At 39.8% G+C, this 16639-nt stretch overlaps 1 protein-coding gene across 4 annotated transcripts in view; it reads right to left on the reverse strand.

The window, feature by feature from the left end:
- LOC126162965 (uncharacterized) overlaps positions 1-16639 on the reverse strand; it is a 157402-nt gene that overhangs the window by 63532 nt on the left and 77231 nt on the right. For all 4 annotated transcript variants that reach the window (XM_049919802.1, XM_049919803.1, XM_049919805.1 and 1 more), the window contains exon 6: positions 12287-12408. In XM_049919802.1, the coding sequence (XP_049775759.1) occupies positions 12287-12408 (122 nt within the window). The remainder of the gene's footprint in view (positions 1-12286; positions 12409-16639) is intronic.

Genomic DNA, 16639 nt, shown 5'->3' on the forward strand with positions numbered 1-16639 from the left:
CTGGTAGAGTAATCCCTCCAATTATTACCCATCATTCCAAACTTAAATCCAAATTTATTCACAAAACTTTAAACGCACAATGGCCAAATAAATAATGGAGAGATTAACAACACACTGGTGTATAAATGAGTTTATTAATGAAGTCAGTCACTCTCTATGATCTTTTGCTCTGCCTTCAGCGGAAAAGAGAAACTTAATGACATTTCAACCATCAACTTTCTCCTCCAAATGCGAAAGTACTTCACTTACATCTACCTATATAGGGAAAAATGACTGCCATACTAAAATACGAGACATCAGAGCTCATACAGAATTATTCAAGTGCTCATTTTTTTCCATGCACAACTACAAAGTGGAACAGTAGAGAAATATTCCAAATGTGGTTTGATGAAACCTCTGCCAGGCACTTAAATGTGGATTGCAGAGTAGTTATGTAGATATAGATTTAGATGCAATGTCCACCCGCCATGAATCCACCAATATTACAGGCCACTCAGGTGAAATTCCAGAGCAGGGGTTGGCTCGCTCTCAGTTTTTCTTTCACTAGCTGCTATTACCCAAATCTGTCTTTATAAAGATAACTATGACCGCCATTGCTGTTTACCTGGAACTTGTCTGGATAGTGGCTGGCATGCTTTCCGAGGATCTCTTACCTGCACTACATGAGATGGTATAACATTTCCATATAGCACTTCTATTTGACGAGCACGTGGTTTGCACCACCATTTCCATATAGTGCTTCTATTTGACGAGCATGTGGTTTCCACCACCATAAGTCTTAAAAATGGAACTCTGTTTGATAATACACTCCTGGAAATTGAAATAAGAACACCGTGAATTCATTGTCCCAGGAAGGGGAAACTTTATTGACACATTCCTGGGGTCAGATACACCACATGATCACACTGACAGAACCACAGGCACATAGACACAGGCAACAGAGCATGCACAATGTCGGCACTAGTACAGTGTATATCCACCTTTCGCAGCAATGCAGGCTGCTATTCTCCCATGGAGACGATCGTAGAGATGCTGGATGTAGTCCTGTGGAACGGTTTGCCATGCCATTTCCACCTGGCGCCTCAGTTGGACCAGCGTTCGTGCTGGACATGCAGACCGCGTGAGACGACGCTTCATCCAGTCCCAAACATGCTCAATGGGGGACAGATCCGGAGATCTTGCTGGCCAGGGTAGTTGACTTACACCTTCTAGAGCACGTTGGGTGGCACGGGATACATGCGGACGTGCATTGTCCTGTTGGAACAGCAAGTTCCCTTGCCAGTCTAGGAATGGTAGAACGATGGGTTCGATGACGGTTTGGATGTACCGTGCACTATTCAGTGTCCCCTCGACGATCACCAGTGGTGTACGGCCAGTGTAGGAGATCGCTCCCCACACCATGATGCCGGGTGTTGGCCCTGTGTGCCTCGGTCGTATGCAGTCCTGATTGTGGCGCTCACCTGCACGGCGCCAAACACGCATACGACCATCATTGGCACCAAGGCAGAAGCGACTCTCATCGCTGAAGACGACACGTCTCCATTCGTCCCTCCATTCACGCCTGTCGCGACACCACTGGAGGCGGGCTGCACGATGTTGGGGCGTGAGCGGAAGACGGCCTAACGGTGTGCGGGACCGTAGCCCAGCTTCATGGAGACGGTTGCGAATGGTCCTCGCCGATACCCCAGGAGCAACAGTGTCCCTAATTTGCTGGGAAGTGGCGGTGCGGTCCCTACGGCACTGCGTAGGATCCTACGGTCTTGGCGTGCATCCGTGCGTCGCTGCGGTCCGGTCCCAGGTCGACGGGCACGTGCACCTTCCGCCGACCACTGGCGACAACATCGATGTACTGTGGAGACCTCACGCCCCACGTGTTGAGCAATTCGGCGGTACGTCCACCCGGCCTCCCGCATGCCCACTATACGCCCTCGCTCAAAGTCTGTCAACTGCACATACGGTTCACGTCCACGTTGTCGCGGCATGCTACCATTGTTAAAGACTGCGATGGAGCTCCATATGCCACGGCAAACTGGCTGACACTGACGGCGGCGGTGCACAAATGCTGCGCAGCTAGCGCCATTCGACGGCCAACACCGCGGTTCCTGGTGTGTCCGTTGTGCCGTGCGTGTGATCATTGCTTGTACAGCCCTCTCGCAGTGTCCGGAGCAAGTATGGTGGGTCTGACACACCGGTGTCAATGTGTTCTTTTTTCCATTTCCAGGAGTGTATAATAGCAGTAGTCATGAACAATGACGCAGTCACACTAGACTTACATTAATATTAATCAGGAATTACTATTGTTTGGCTTTGTGTGCTAATGGACAATTTAATCTTATGTTACGGAAATCAAATTTTGTCTTCAGTAAGTATTTGCTGGCTGTAAAGTGAGAGCTGGAAAAAAAATTTAAGTGTACTTGCATGAGTAGGAATAAAATTATAATGTGTTGATTAATTTCAACAGTAATCATGTATACATATCCTGTACTCCTTCCACATCATTTTGATAAAAGAATCATTCAAAGGATCTATGGAAGGAGGAGATTAGTGTTTAATGTCCTGTCAACAGTGAGGTCATTAGAGACGGAGCACAAGCTCGGTTTAGGGAATGATGGGGAAGGAAATCAGCCATTCCCTTTCACAGGAATCATCAAAGCATTTGCCTGAAGCAATTTAGAGAAATCACGGAAAACCTAAATCAGGATGTCCGGACGCGAGTTTGAACCCTCATTCTCCCGAATGCGAGTCCAGTGTTAGAGTATCTATGGAACATGTAACTAACTCACTCTCATGCACTGACAACATTATAACTCTACCTCTATGTCTACTTGATTACCCTGAAATTCACAACTCAGTGCCTGGTAAATGGTTCACCGAACCACTTTCACCTTGTTTCTTTACCATACCAATTTCTAACAGCATAAGGGGAACAATGTACACTTAAGTCTTTCCATGCAAGCTCTGATTTCTTTCATTTTATTACAATGATGATTTCTTTCTATGTAAGTGGGTGCCAACAAAATATTTTCACATTCAGAGGAGAACATTGGTGATTTAAATTTCATGAAATGATCCCTCTGCAACAAAAAACTCCTTTATTTTAATGACTGCAACCCCAACTCGGATTATCATATCCATGACAATCTCTCTCCTATTTCACAATAATACAAAACAAGATGCCCTTCTTTGAACTTATTCAATGTCCTCCATTAACCCAACCTGTTGAAAATCCCATACTGGACGGCAGCACTGTAGTGGAAAACAGGTAAGCATAGTGTATGCAGTCTCGTTAGTGGACCTGTTGCATCTTCTAATTGTTCTGCCAATAAAACACAGTATTTGGTTTGCTTCTCCACAACATTATCCATATGGTCATTCCAGTTTAAGCTGTTCGTAATAGTAATTCCTGGATATTTAGTTGAACTGACAGCCTTTAGATTTGTGTGATTTATCTCGTAACTGAAATTTAATGGATTCCTTTTCATACTCATGTGGATAACTTCACTTTTTTTCATTATTTTGGGTCACTTACCACTTTTCACACCATACATATATCTTGTCTATGTCATTTTGCAATTGTCTCTGACCTCCTGATAACTTTATAAGATGGTAAATGACAGCATCATCTGCAAACAATCTATGATAATTGCTTAGATTGTCTCCTAAATCATTTAGACAGATCATGAACAGCCGAGGGCCAATAACATTTCCTAGGGAACGCCAGATGTCAGTTGCGTTTTATTCGAGGAGTTTCCATCGATTACTATTAACTGTGACCTAACTTACAGAAAATCATGAATCCAGCCTCACAACAGAGACAATGCACTATAGGCACACAACTTGATTTATTACAAGTGGCTTGCAAGGGATAGTATCAAAAGCCTTCTGGAAATATAGAATATGGAATCAATTTGATGGTCCCTGTCCATAGCACTCATTACTTCATGAAAATTAAGAGCTAATTGTGTTCCACAAGAACAACATTTTCTGAATCCGTGCTGACTATGTGTCAACAGATCATTTTCCTCAAGGTAATTCATAATATTCAAACACAGTATATGTTACAAAATCCTACTGCGTGCTGAGCAAAACCTGTTTCGAGAACTTATTCTCGTTGTCAAGTGCAGTATTTACACACGCATTTTTTGTGATATTACACAAACATACAATGTGAGTAATAGTTTGCATGTGTGGGTTTCTACGTAATGGAGGAGGCACAATACCTGATAACTTCAAAACGATGACTATAGTGCAAGAGACATGGAACAATACATATGCAAAAACCACACAACATACTTACGTAAACATTTGCCAATACCAGAGAAGGAAAGTTGCTATTCACCTTATAGCGGAGATGCTGAGTCACAATAGGCACAACAAAAAGATTCACACAATTATAGCTTTCGGCCATTAAGGTCTTTGTCAGCAGTACACACACACACACAAATGCAACTTGCACACATGTCTGCAGTCTCAGAGAGCTGAAACCACACTGCCAAATATGTAAATATTTGCTCTTTACAACAGAAAAAAATTCTCGAAACATGTCAAGCTAAGCATGAAAAAATACATAACTGTTGCAGATTTTCATTATTTAAATCATTATTTAAGTAACGAATGAAAGCTGCAGGCTCTCCAAAAACATTCATTTTGATGTATGGAATTGAGTCAAATGTTTCTACTTCCCAGACAGTTACCAGTTCCAGTTACCTTAGTGGTCTTTATTTGATAATAAACAAGTCCCTCACAAATATTTTGTTGCTTTACATATATCACACATAAGGTGCAAGAGGGTATCTTATACATAACTTTTACAGCTTAAAACATTATTTGCCACGTCTTACATTTTCCTGTATTTTACACCATTTTTTAGAAGTCCATTGAAAAGTGTATATGCGAGGTTTCACTGCATATAATCTGGAGGGCAAGAATTATCCTACGCAAATGAAGTGCCGTAAGTTTCACAAGCCAAACAGTGTAGCAAAATACTTGTAGTTTCTCCACAACTCTAACAGCCATGCGGAACAAAGAACGGCAAGCAAAGCCAAGTAACTGTAATTTTATTTCCTAATCTACAAAGTACACATGACAAAAAACATACATATAATGTAGAAGCTAATGAATTATCATACAGAACTGATTCATCATATGTTTCAAAAGACAAACTGTGTAGCAAAATACATGCAGTTTCTCAGCAACACTAGCTACCACACGGAGCAAGACCGTGAGAGTTTTGGGTGTCTTCACTAGGAACTGTTCACTTTAAAACCCTATATCTTGAAATGTATTGGTTCGGAGTTTTTGTCACAGAATTTTCTAGTCACAAGCATAAAATCTCTTATCATTTTTCTAAACTAACTTTTCTCAGCCCAGGATTAACTTGTCACAGCAAGCTTAGATTAGATATGAATGTCTCTTTCATGGTTATCAAAATCTCCTACCACTGTGACTGTATACTATGGTGCCGATTTGTAAAGAATATTAGTGAAGAGTGGTTCCACACACACGGAACATGTGATTAGCGGTCGAAGCCTGCAGTAGACATAAGTTTGAGGAAGCCATCCGCAACAAGGCGCACAGTACCAATGCCCCCTTAGCCTGTCAAGGAAGCTGGATGCTAAGCCCCAATGTCCACAAAAGGGTTATAACAAAGATCTAATGTTAGAAACCAGAAAAAAGTATGCAGCCACCATGTTCAGAAATTCAAGTACCTGGTTCATAGCTGTTCAGAAAATTATAAATAGATTTATGTATTGTAAGTGATGGTAGGATATCATACATATAAAAGGTATTACAGTTCTGCAAGTTTTTGGAGCCAGTGGCTTCTCCTCTGGCACAAGGATGGAAGGGGAAGAAATAGGGGTGAAGGAAAAGGATTGGTAAGGTTTCGGAAAAGGGTAGAGTATGGAAAAGTCACCTAGAACCCCAGGTCGGAGACTCACTGGACAGAATGAGAAGTAAAGATTCATTGTTGAAGACTGCACCCAACGAGCTTTGAAAACCTGAGAGCTCAAAGATGGAATACACAGGACAGAGCTTACTGTCAAACAATCATGCATGAGTTAATAATAGCAAAAAGCTAAGTGCATTGTATGTGATAGAGGTGGGAGGGTGGCAGCGAAAACTAGACAGATCAGAAAATGAAAGAGCAGAAAACTAAAAGGAAGTGAAGGAAAGAAGTTACTGTGAAGAAACTCAAGACTGAAGAAATAACATTATATTTTCAAAAATGGTTTATTTCTGTTGATATATTTAAGGATTGTAAGGACTAATCACCTAGTCGACATTACCATCAACCTTAAATGAAATAATATCAAACGCCGACATCTGAATGCAAATGTGTTTAATACATATTTTCTGTCTATTGGAAGGCATAGAAATAGGGCATTACGGCTAACACTTTGGAGACTGGCCACTTAGAAGTATACTAAGCCTAGGAGACTAGCAATTTATGATTTTATTTTAAATGTTACTGGCACTTATGTACTTGATATATCTTCAAGAGTAAGCCATACTAAAAAAGAGCCAAACCTCAAGATTTATTTTTCATATTTATTTTAGTTCTTTGAGAGATTACAAATTTTAAAATAATGATGACAGAAATTATAACTGTCCACCCAAGAAAAAAGTGCATGATGAGTTATTAAGCAATTTCTTCCACTTGAGCTTTCAACATTTCTTGCTCACTCAAGAAATGACATATTTGTAGCAGATTTACAGCAAACTGCACTCACGAGTACATGCAGGAAATTATATGTCACAGTGACCATATTGGCTCAGCCTTTCACGACTGTAAATCTTACATTTGCTAATGTTTCCTTCAAAATAATTCTAGAAATTGACAAGAGGAGTCAGCACCAGTCAATGGGCAGGTCATTGGACATCCATACATTGTTATCATACAATATGAGTCCAGTTTTCAAGCAATAGGTGATTCGTGTGTCGAGAAAATCATAGCCCGACCTATACTCGAGCGCAGTCTTTTTAACATAAAATTTTGCCCGAACTTTGCTCCAGCTTGGTCTTCAAATGTGTTAAAAGTATGGTCCCAACTAACAGCACAGCATACATAGTCAGGTCATGAAAGACTCAAAATCAGCAGGCTATAACGAGTTCTCCACCACCACATTGAGGAAGTGCACAAACAATATGTTTAATGCCATGGCTACAGCAGTAAATGATGCAAAAATGAGTCAAGTAGTGTCCCAAACAATCTAAAAATATCACAAGTAACCACAATTTACAATAAAGGTGATAAATCTATAATTAAAAACAACAGACTAATCTTAACCTTGCCTCCATTTCCCAAGGTAATTAAGACAGTTATCTATACTAAGCTAATGATGCTTCTGAATCAATACAACCTTGTATTTGAGAATGAGAATAACCAACATCAACATCAGTAACATAAGGATGTTTAATTTACAAGATAATAACTGCCACAGATAACGGAGAGTATGATACTGAAGTGTTTCTTAAACTTGAAAAGGCATTTGATTGTATCATCATCATCATCATCATCATCATCATCTTACTTGACAAGGTATGGAAACTGGTAATTAAGAGGTACGGGCTATGAATTGATAAAATCACATATGAGTAACAGGAAACAATTTTGTGATGCTTAAAGCATCTATCAAATATCGAAGCCCAGAGGGTCTGTGTTAGGACCCCTTCACTTCTTGATTTACATTAATGAAATAAAAAAACTGTTCTTCCAACTCAAAAAAGCTGCATGCAGACGATATACCAACTCTGTGCAAACATGAAGCTGTGAGAATCTAGAGCTGTTGTCAAATGGAAATGAGCGTTTGGCGTCATTGGCCGGGAGGCCCCCTACGGCGCAGGTCCGGCTGCCTAGGTGCAGGTCTTATTACAATCGACGCCACATTGGGCGACCTGCGCACCGGATGGGGATGAAATGATGATGAAGACAACACAACAACCAGTCCCTGAGTGGAGAAAATCCCCAACCCACCCGGGAATCGAACCCAAGCCCCTTAGGACGGCAGTCCATCACACTGACTATTCATTCAGCTATCGGGGTGGACAGAGCTGTTGTGAAACAGTATTACCAAGGAAATAGTTCAGTATTTCAATGAAAGCCATTTAAATGCAAATTCCAAAAGACTAATAATAGAATTAAATACCAAGAAACGAATATGAGTTTGGAAGAAAATTATCTGATCTGTAGGGAATGGCATAGTTAAAAGGAAAAGTGGGCAAATTTCTTAGGCATCACAATCCAGAACAATCTCAGATGGGACTTGTATATAGATCCCTTAGCCTGTAAGATATCTAAAAATATATTTGCCATAAATATGATTAGCAAACACTGTAAAGACATGTATGTGTTACAAACTGCATATTGTGCACAGTTCTTATCAAAAGAACCAGGCAGTAGTAAAATGGGTTGCACCAATACAAGCAAATCTAAACACATTACAAACACGCATGAAAAAATTGTCAGAATTATTTGTGGTGCCAAATCCAGAGAATCATGTTGTAACCTGTTTCCAAAATAGGGTGTGCTTAATATTGCAGTATAAATGTACATGAATAGAATAGAGGGAAACATTCCACGTGGGGAAAATATATCTAAAAACAAAGATTCTGTAACTTACCAAACGAAATCGTTGGTACGTTGATAGAGACAAAAAACACACAAACACACACACAAATTTTAGCTTCCGCAACCCACGGTTGCTTCATCAGGAAAGAGGGAAGGAGAGGGAAAGATGAAAGGATGTGGGCTTTAAGGGAGAGGGTAAGGAGTCATTCCAATCCCGGGAGTGGAAAGACTTACCTTGGGGGGAAAAAGGGACAGGTATACACTCGCACACACACACACACACATATATCCATCTGCACATATACAAACACAAGCAGACATATTGCTTGTGTCTGTATATGTGCGGATGGATATGTGTGTGACATTTACCATGATCTCCATGTATACAACTCATTCACATTCACAGAAAATGGTTGACATGACCTTCTCTGCTGATGGCGCGACTTCGTATTTCTTCCATGGAGGCGAGGAGGTGTGCTTCTATTTCACAGATCAAGTGGGAAATGATGAACCTACTTTTCATTGCCTGTAATAATGTAGCTTAGGAAATCATTGCCTTCCACAGCACAAAGTCCAGAGACACCATAAATCTTGCTCTTTTGTATGCAGGTAACAGTGACCATGGAACCCAGTGCGAGCACAATTGCTGATACTGCAAACAATCTCAGATGATGGAATGTCCATCACCTATTGAGATGCGCATCCTTTGTGCAACGTCTGTGGTAGTCCCTCTGAAACTGTTGAAAATCAGTTCCTAGATTCGTGGATGTTGTCTGTACAGGAAGTTGATTGTCTTCCTTCATGATCAGCATCAACCACGTCTTGCGGCCTTGGTCAAATTGTTGGCACCATTTAACTGTGGCTGGATGCAACATTGCATTTGGTCTGTGTAACACCAGAATTTCATGGGGAACCCGTGTGAAATTTAGCTGTTTTGCCCACAAAAATCCTACTGTCCTGAACCCTTCAACTTTGGAGCACAATTCCAGTTGCAGTGCCATTACACCCACACATTGTGATGCATCTGTTATCCATAAATGTGTCTCCAGGAAACAAGAAACATGCACTTTCTTCTGATAATGCACCATTCTCGTGCAATGGTCTTAGTATGTGTAAAATCCTTTCTGAAGCCTCTATGTAAGTAATTTTCAGCAAATTTAAGATGAATAAAAAAGTCACAAACATTAACATTTGTTGTTGTTGTGGTCTTCAGTCCTGAGACTGGTTTGATGCAGCTCTCCATGCTACTCTATCCTGTGCAAGCTTTTTCATCTCCCAGTACCTACTGCAGCCTACATCCTTCTGAATCTGCTTAGTGTATTCATCTCTTGGTCTCCCTCTTCGATTTTTACCCTCCACGCTGCCCTCCAATACTAAATTGGTGATCCCTCGATATCTCAGAACATGTCCTACCAACCGATCCCTTCTTCTAGTCAAGTTATGCCACAAACTCCTCTTCTCCCCAATTCTATTCAATACCTCCTCATTAGTTATGTGACCTACCCATCTAATTTTCAGCATTCTTCTGTAGCACAACATTTTGAAAGCGCCTATTCTCTAAACTATTTATCGTCCTACTTTCACTTCTATACATGGCTACACTCCATACAAATACTTTCAGAAACGACTTCCTGACATTTAAATCTATACTCAATGTTAACAAACTTCTCTTCTTCAGAAATGCTTTCCTTGCCATTGCCAGTCAACGTTTTATATCCTCTCTACTTCGACCATCATCAGTTATTTCAGTTATTTTGCTCCCCAAATAGCAAAACTCCTTTACTACTTTAAGTGTCTCATTTCCTAATCTAATTCCTTCAGCATCACCCGACTTAATTCGACTACATTCCATTATCCTTGTTTTGCTTTTGTTGATGTTCATCTTATACCCTCCTTTCAAGACACTGTCTATTCCGTTCAACTGCTCTTCCAAGTCCTTTGCTGTATCTGAAATTACAATGTCATTGGCAAACCTCAAAGTTTTTATTTCTTCTCCATGGATTTTAATACCTACTCCGAATTTTTCTTTAGTTTCCTTTAATGCTTGCTCAATATACAGATTGAATAACATCGGGGATAGGCTACAACCCTGTCTCACTCCCTTCCCAACCACTGCTTCCCTTTCATACCCCTCGACTCTTATAACTGCCATCTGGTTTCTGTACAAATTTTAAATAGCCTTTCGCTCCCTGTATTTTACCCTGCCACCTTCTGAATTTGAAAGAGAGAATTCCAATCAACATTGTCAAAAGCTTTCTCTAAGTCTACAAATGCTAGAAACATAGGTTTGCCTTTCCTTAATCTTTCTTCTAAGATAAGTCTTGGGTCAGTATTGCCTCACGTGTTCCAACATTTCTACGGAATCCAAACTGATCTTCCCTGAGGTCGGCTTCTATCAGTTTTTCCATTCGTCTGTAAAGAATTCGTGTTAGTATTTTGCAGCTGTGACTTATTAAACTGATAGTTCGGTAATTTTCACATCTGTCAACACCTGCTTTCTTTGGGATTGGAATTATTACATTTTTCTTGAAGTCTGAGGGTATTTCGCCTGTCTCATACATCTTGCTCACCAGATGGTAGAGTTTTGTCAGGACTGGCTCTTCCAAGGCTGTCAGTAGTTCTAATGGAATGTTGTCTACTCCGGGGGCCTCGTTTCGACTCAGGTCTTTCAGTGCTCTGTCAAACTTTTCACGCAGTATCATATCTCCCATTTTATCTTCATCTACATCCTCTTCCATTCTCATAATATTGTCTTCAAGTACATCACCCTTGTATAGACCCTCTATATACTGCTTCCACCTTTTTGCTTTCCCTTGTTTGCTTAGAACTGGGTTTCCATCAAAGCTCTTAACATAGTCCTTGTAAATTAATAAATGTGAAACATGTAGCAACCTCAAAATTATAATACACAACCGCATATACAAGTAAACAGTAGATATAGTAATGTCCTTACACATTAACAAATGTAAATTGTGTTCTCTTTTTCCTGGCCTTTATACAGGATCATCAAGGGGCTGGCATATTAATTATCGGATTTGGCAATATTACTGGTCGAGGGTGGTCAGATGACCTTCCTGTTGACTCCCCTCCCATAGAATTTGAGCATCCAACTGTTTGCATCTACTGTTGTCCCACATGAAAGTATGCAAACATTTTCTAAATGTTAATGAAACATGTGACTGAACGTGGCATGGAGGGGGAGGGGGGGGGGTGGGGGCAAGGGTACCAGCCCAGTATACAGCTAGTCAGATTTGGGAAGGACTCAAAACTGTATTATTACACCTGCATATGTAAGTTACTTTGGTAAACTGTAATTTTTAGATTCTAAACTTCAATACTCTTATTTGGCATATTCAGAAGAAATTGTATTGTTCTACGGATAGCACTGGTTATTTGATGTTGAATAAATATTATTATTATTATTATTATTATTATTATTATTAAGGTGCTGTTCTTGACATAGAGAACCTCAGATTGTTGTGTAATTTAAAACTTTATTCCCATATATTAGTTTGCTATGCTTCATTAGCAATTACTGCTACAGTTTATTTAGCAGGCTGCAATGCTTCTTAGCACATCATAGAATAAGCATTACCACTTTCAACAATATTCCTTACATGAAGATTCAGTTTAAGCATGTTTGGGATGTTTCAGTACTTAGATAGTTTATAAAGTTGCCTGGATACAAAGCATTCATTTGAGAATAGTGATACTTACTGGAAATCCTGTGGTCCCTGTCTCCAACTGATGATCTACGGCTGTTCGCAGTAACCTTGTGAGCTTTAGAAAGAATTCTTCAGCAAAGTCTGTCAGTACATCAAGTGTTTCTCTAGACGTCTCTAAAAAAATCATGTTGCATTATCAGTAAGTATTCATCTACAGTTGTCAATTCTTACAAGAGAAAATAGTCACAAATTGTTAATTCACCTACATCTCATCTCATATTTTTCTTTGTCTCCATTATTACAAATTCACAATAAATTCTATATTTGAAAGCAAGACTGCTTCTCTCATTTTTCTCTCCCTTTTCGATTTCTTTACAAGTGGTCTCATATTCTTTATTAGTTTCACTACACCATACATGGTTTGGAATCCAGTAAACCACAGTCAAGTGTGCAGAACTGGCCGATGGATGTGCCAAAAGGTGTAATATATGCCTGAAGATCTTCTGGCAAAAGATTGTAATAAACTTCAACAATCTATGATCTTTACAGCTTGCTGTAACTGCCAACATATCCAATGTCATGCATAAGCACTGAATTCTCCTCACACAAAACTTTACAGAGTGGAATCTGCCCTTCCACAATGTTGAATCTGCCCTTCCACAGATTCTTTGAACTCATAACAGTTCCTAGTTATGTACAAATGCTGTGTTGTTTCAGTCTAAGTTTAGTGTCTCCATTTCATTGGATTTTCATTTAGAACAATGTTTCACTGTTATGTGCTACAAATGCTAGCATCTTAGCTTAGCTACAGCACAGTACGAAGCAAGTGAGATTATATTCTCCTGTTACTCTAAATTCGCAGGAAATGGGCAGTAGACTCAGCCGAGGAAATTACACAAATCCACTTGCCCAGAACAGTGCAAAAAAGGGGTGTACACATTCTTAGCAAGAAAATGAAAATGCTTTGCTCAGCCCAAGAGAAAATGTCATCACCTCATACTGGCTACAAGAATGAATCTTGTTTAACCCACGAGAAATTGCACTGTCAGCATTTTGCTCACACAAATTTTAAAACTATTGGCATTTTGTCAAAAATGCCTTCAATGTCCTCATTCGCTCGGTAGCTGGGCTTTGTACATCCTCCGACCCGTGCAAACTGTTGTCAGAGCACCAGTACATGGGTGTCACTTGCAGATATCATTTGGTTGGGCCAATCATCACCATGCGGCATTTTCCTCATCGTGTGAGTGTCAATGTAAGTATATATTTTGTTACTCATAGTTCTTAAAATATCATTTTACGTGCATTGCTCTTGGTTTATTGTGGTTTTTATTTTATTATTTACTGTAGCTAAGTATCTACGCAATGAGTAAACTAACACTGTCTTGTATTTTTATAGATGGATAGATTATAAGAAAGAATTCTGGCGTGGCTAGAAGAAGATGACCTAGAAGATGTGCAGTAGTGTCTGTTAGAGCCAATAATACCAAAGTGACCGAGACAGTGTATACAGCGTCCACCGTACCAAAACAGAACAGTCATGAGGTAAAAATGCCATCCATCCAGGCACAAGGTCAGTTATTTTACTTAGGCGAAGACAAACAAACGAAGTGGAGTTACAATCCAGAACATTCCAATGTGAGGACAAGATCTCATAATATTGTTATTGGTAGACAAGAGATAAAAGCTGTGGCAAAAGACGCCAAAGATACTGTAGACTGTTTTCTTCTTTTTGTAAGTGAAGAAATGCTGACTGACATAGTAACATAAATTAATATTCAGATTTTAAAAAATCAAGGTTTGATTTTCAAGAGAGAGGGATTATAAAGAGACCAATGTTATAGAGCTGAAAGCGTTTACTGGCATTTTATACATGGCTGATACCAAAAAAATGCATCATTTGAATGTGCAGGAAATGTGGAACAACACAGCTCCTGATATTTTTCGAGCCGTTATGAGCAGTACTAGATTTCTTTTTCTGATGACAACTGCAAGGTTTGACAATATTCAAACCTGCTCAGAGATGTCGAAGAATGACAATATCGCCCCAATTCGTGAAATATTTGATTTGTTTGTCGCAAAATGTCAATCAAATTATCAGGTAGGAGAAAATGTAACAACTGATAAAGTGTTAGAAGTGTTTCGAGGCCACTGTAAATTCCGTATGTACATAGCAAAATAAACTGGCCAAGTATGTAATCGAGGTATAATCTTTATGTGACTCAAATTCTTTTTATGCAAGAAAGTAGAAATTTACCCAGGCAAGCAGCCAAATTCCAGAATGAGATTTTCACTCTGCAGCAGAGTGTGCGCTGATATGAAACTTCCTGGCAGATTAAAACTGTGTGCCCGACCGAGACTCGAACTCGGGACCTTTGCCTTTCGCGGGCAAGTGCTCTACCAACTGAGCTACCGAAGCACGACTCACGGCCGGTACTCACAGCTTTACTTCTGCCAGTACCTCGTCTCCTACCTTCCAAACTTTACAGAAGCTCTCCTGCGAACCTTGCAGAACTAGCACTCCTGAAAGAAAGGATATTGCGGAGACATGGCTTAGCCACAGCCTGGGGGATGTTTCCAGAATGAGATTTTCACTCTGCAGCGGAGTGTGCGCTGATATGAAACTTCCTGGCAGATTAAAACTGTGTGCCCGACCGAGACTCGAACTCGGGACCTTTGCCTTTCGCGGGCAAGTGCTCTACCAACTGAGCTACCGAAGCACGACTCACGGCCGGTACTCACAGCTTTACTTCTGCCAGTACCTCGTCTCCTACCTTCCAAACTTTACAGAAGCTCTCCTGCGAACCTTGCAGAACTCCTTGGTTCGCAGGAGAGCTTCTGTAAAGTTTGGAAGGTAGGAGACGAGGTACTGGCAGAAGTAAAGCTGTGAGTACCGCCCGTGAGTCGTGCTTCGGTAGCTCAGTTGGTAGAGCACTTGCCCGCGAAAGGCAAAGGTCCCGAGTTCGAGTCTCGGTCGGGCACACAGTTTTAATCTGCCAGGAAGTTTCAAGCAGCCAAATTGCCCGTACAAATTCCATAACACTGCATCTGCTGTCGGGAATCGTTTATCACAAGATATATTATACACTGGTAGAAATATAACAACTGATAATTATTTCACCTCGATTCCATTGGCTGACGAACTGATGAGCAAACAAACAACTTTAGTTGGTACTCTCAGGGAGAATACAAAAGAAATCCCTCCTTTGTTCCTAGATACTATAATAAGACCAACACTCAGCAGTATCTTCAGTTTTCATGAGAACAAGGTTCTGGTTTCCTACATACCAAAGAAAAAAAAGAAAAAATTGCACTCCATGAAAGTTATCATACTGGTCCAATAACTGGGGAACATGCAAAACCTGAAATTATCACGTATTATAACCGGACAAAGGAGGTGTCGATGTGGTGGATCAACTGAGGTGTCGATGTGGTGGATCAACTGAAAGAAGAATATTCTGTGGCTTAGCATGTAGGTGGCCACTGAGATTATTTTTTTAAAATTTTAAGTATTACTGGCATAAACAGTCAAATAATACATAAAGAGAATACAAATGTGATTATTATTAGGAGACAATACTTGAAAACACTGGCTCTAGAGCTAAGACGGCCACAAATTGTGTGTACGTGTACAATTCAAAACCTATCTCATCTTCTACAGCAAGTTATATAACAATTTACTAATGAAACTGAAGTTTCAGATGCTGAAAAATCCAGTGGCATATGTAGAAAATGCAAAAACCAAAGACAAAAAGGCTTGTATCCATTGTCAAAAATTTTTGTGTAATGAACATGCTGTAATATTATGTGATACATGGAAAGCTCAGATATATTATGAAGATTAAGTTACAAAAGTTAAATAATAAGAAATACTCGTTTTCTTTGTGTGTGTGTGTGTGTGTGTGTGTGTGTGTGTGTGTGTGTGTGTGTGTGTGTGGCTTTTTAAGTGCCTCTGAAGACTGGCAACTGTAACTGTCCCAGGATTATTACCAACCAAATAGATAAACTCATTGTTGTGTACCGCAAATAAATGCATTAAATACTAAAATATGAGTGTTTTATTATAAAAAATAACAAGAAACATACTAATTTACATATTTTAGGTACATTACAGACTGCTTGTTGAGCGTGAGCGAAATGCTCGAAACGCGAGCAATCGCGTAACTTATAAAGATAAGAGTTCTCGTGGGTTTAATTAATTCTATGATTTTTTTAATCAAAGTTACTAAATAATTAAAATCACTTAAACAAATTAATAATTAATGGATAGTCATCATGACCAAAGCTTCTCTTATGTACATAAAGGTAGTATATATACTGTCACATAGAAGAAGGTATAGTAAGATGAATGACGAACACTAACTTCACTTAACGAAGGTTTATTCAGCACTTGCACATACAAGAG

Source organism: Schistocerca cancellata, chromosome 2 (genome assembly GCF_023864275.1).
Source record: "Schistocerca cancellata isolate TAMUIC-IGC-003103 chromosome 2, iqSchCanc2.1, whole genome shotgun sequence".
NCBI classification, from domain to species: Eukaryota; Metazoa; Arthropoda; class Insecta; order Orthoptera; family Acrididae; genus Schistocerca; species Schistocerca cancellata.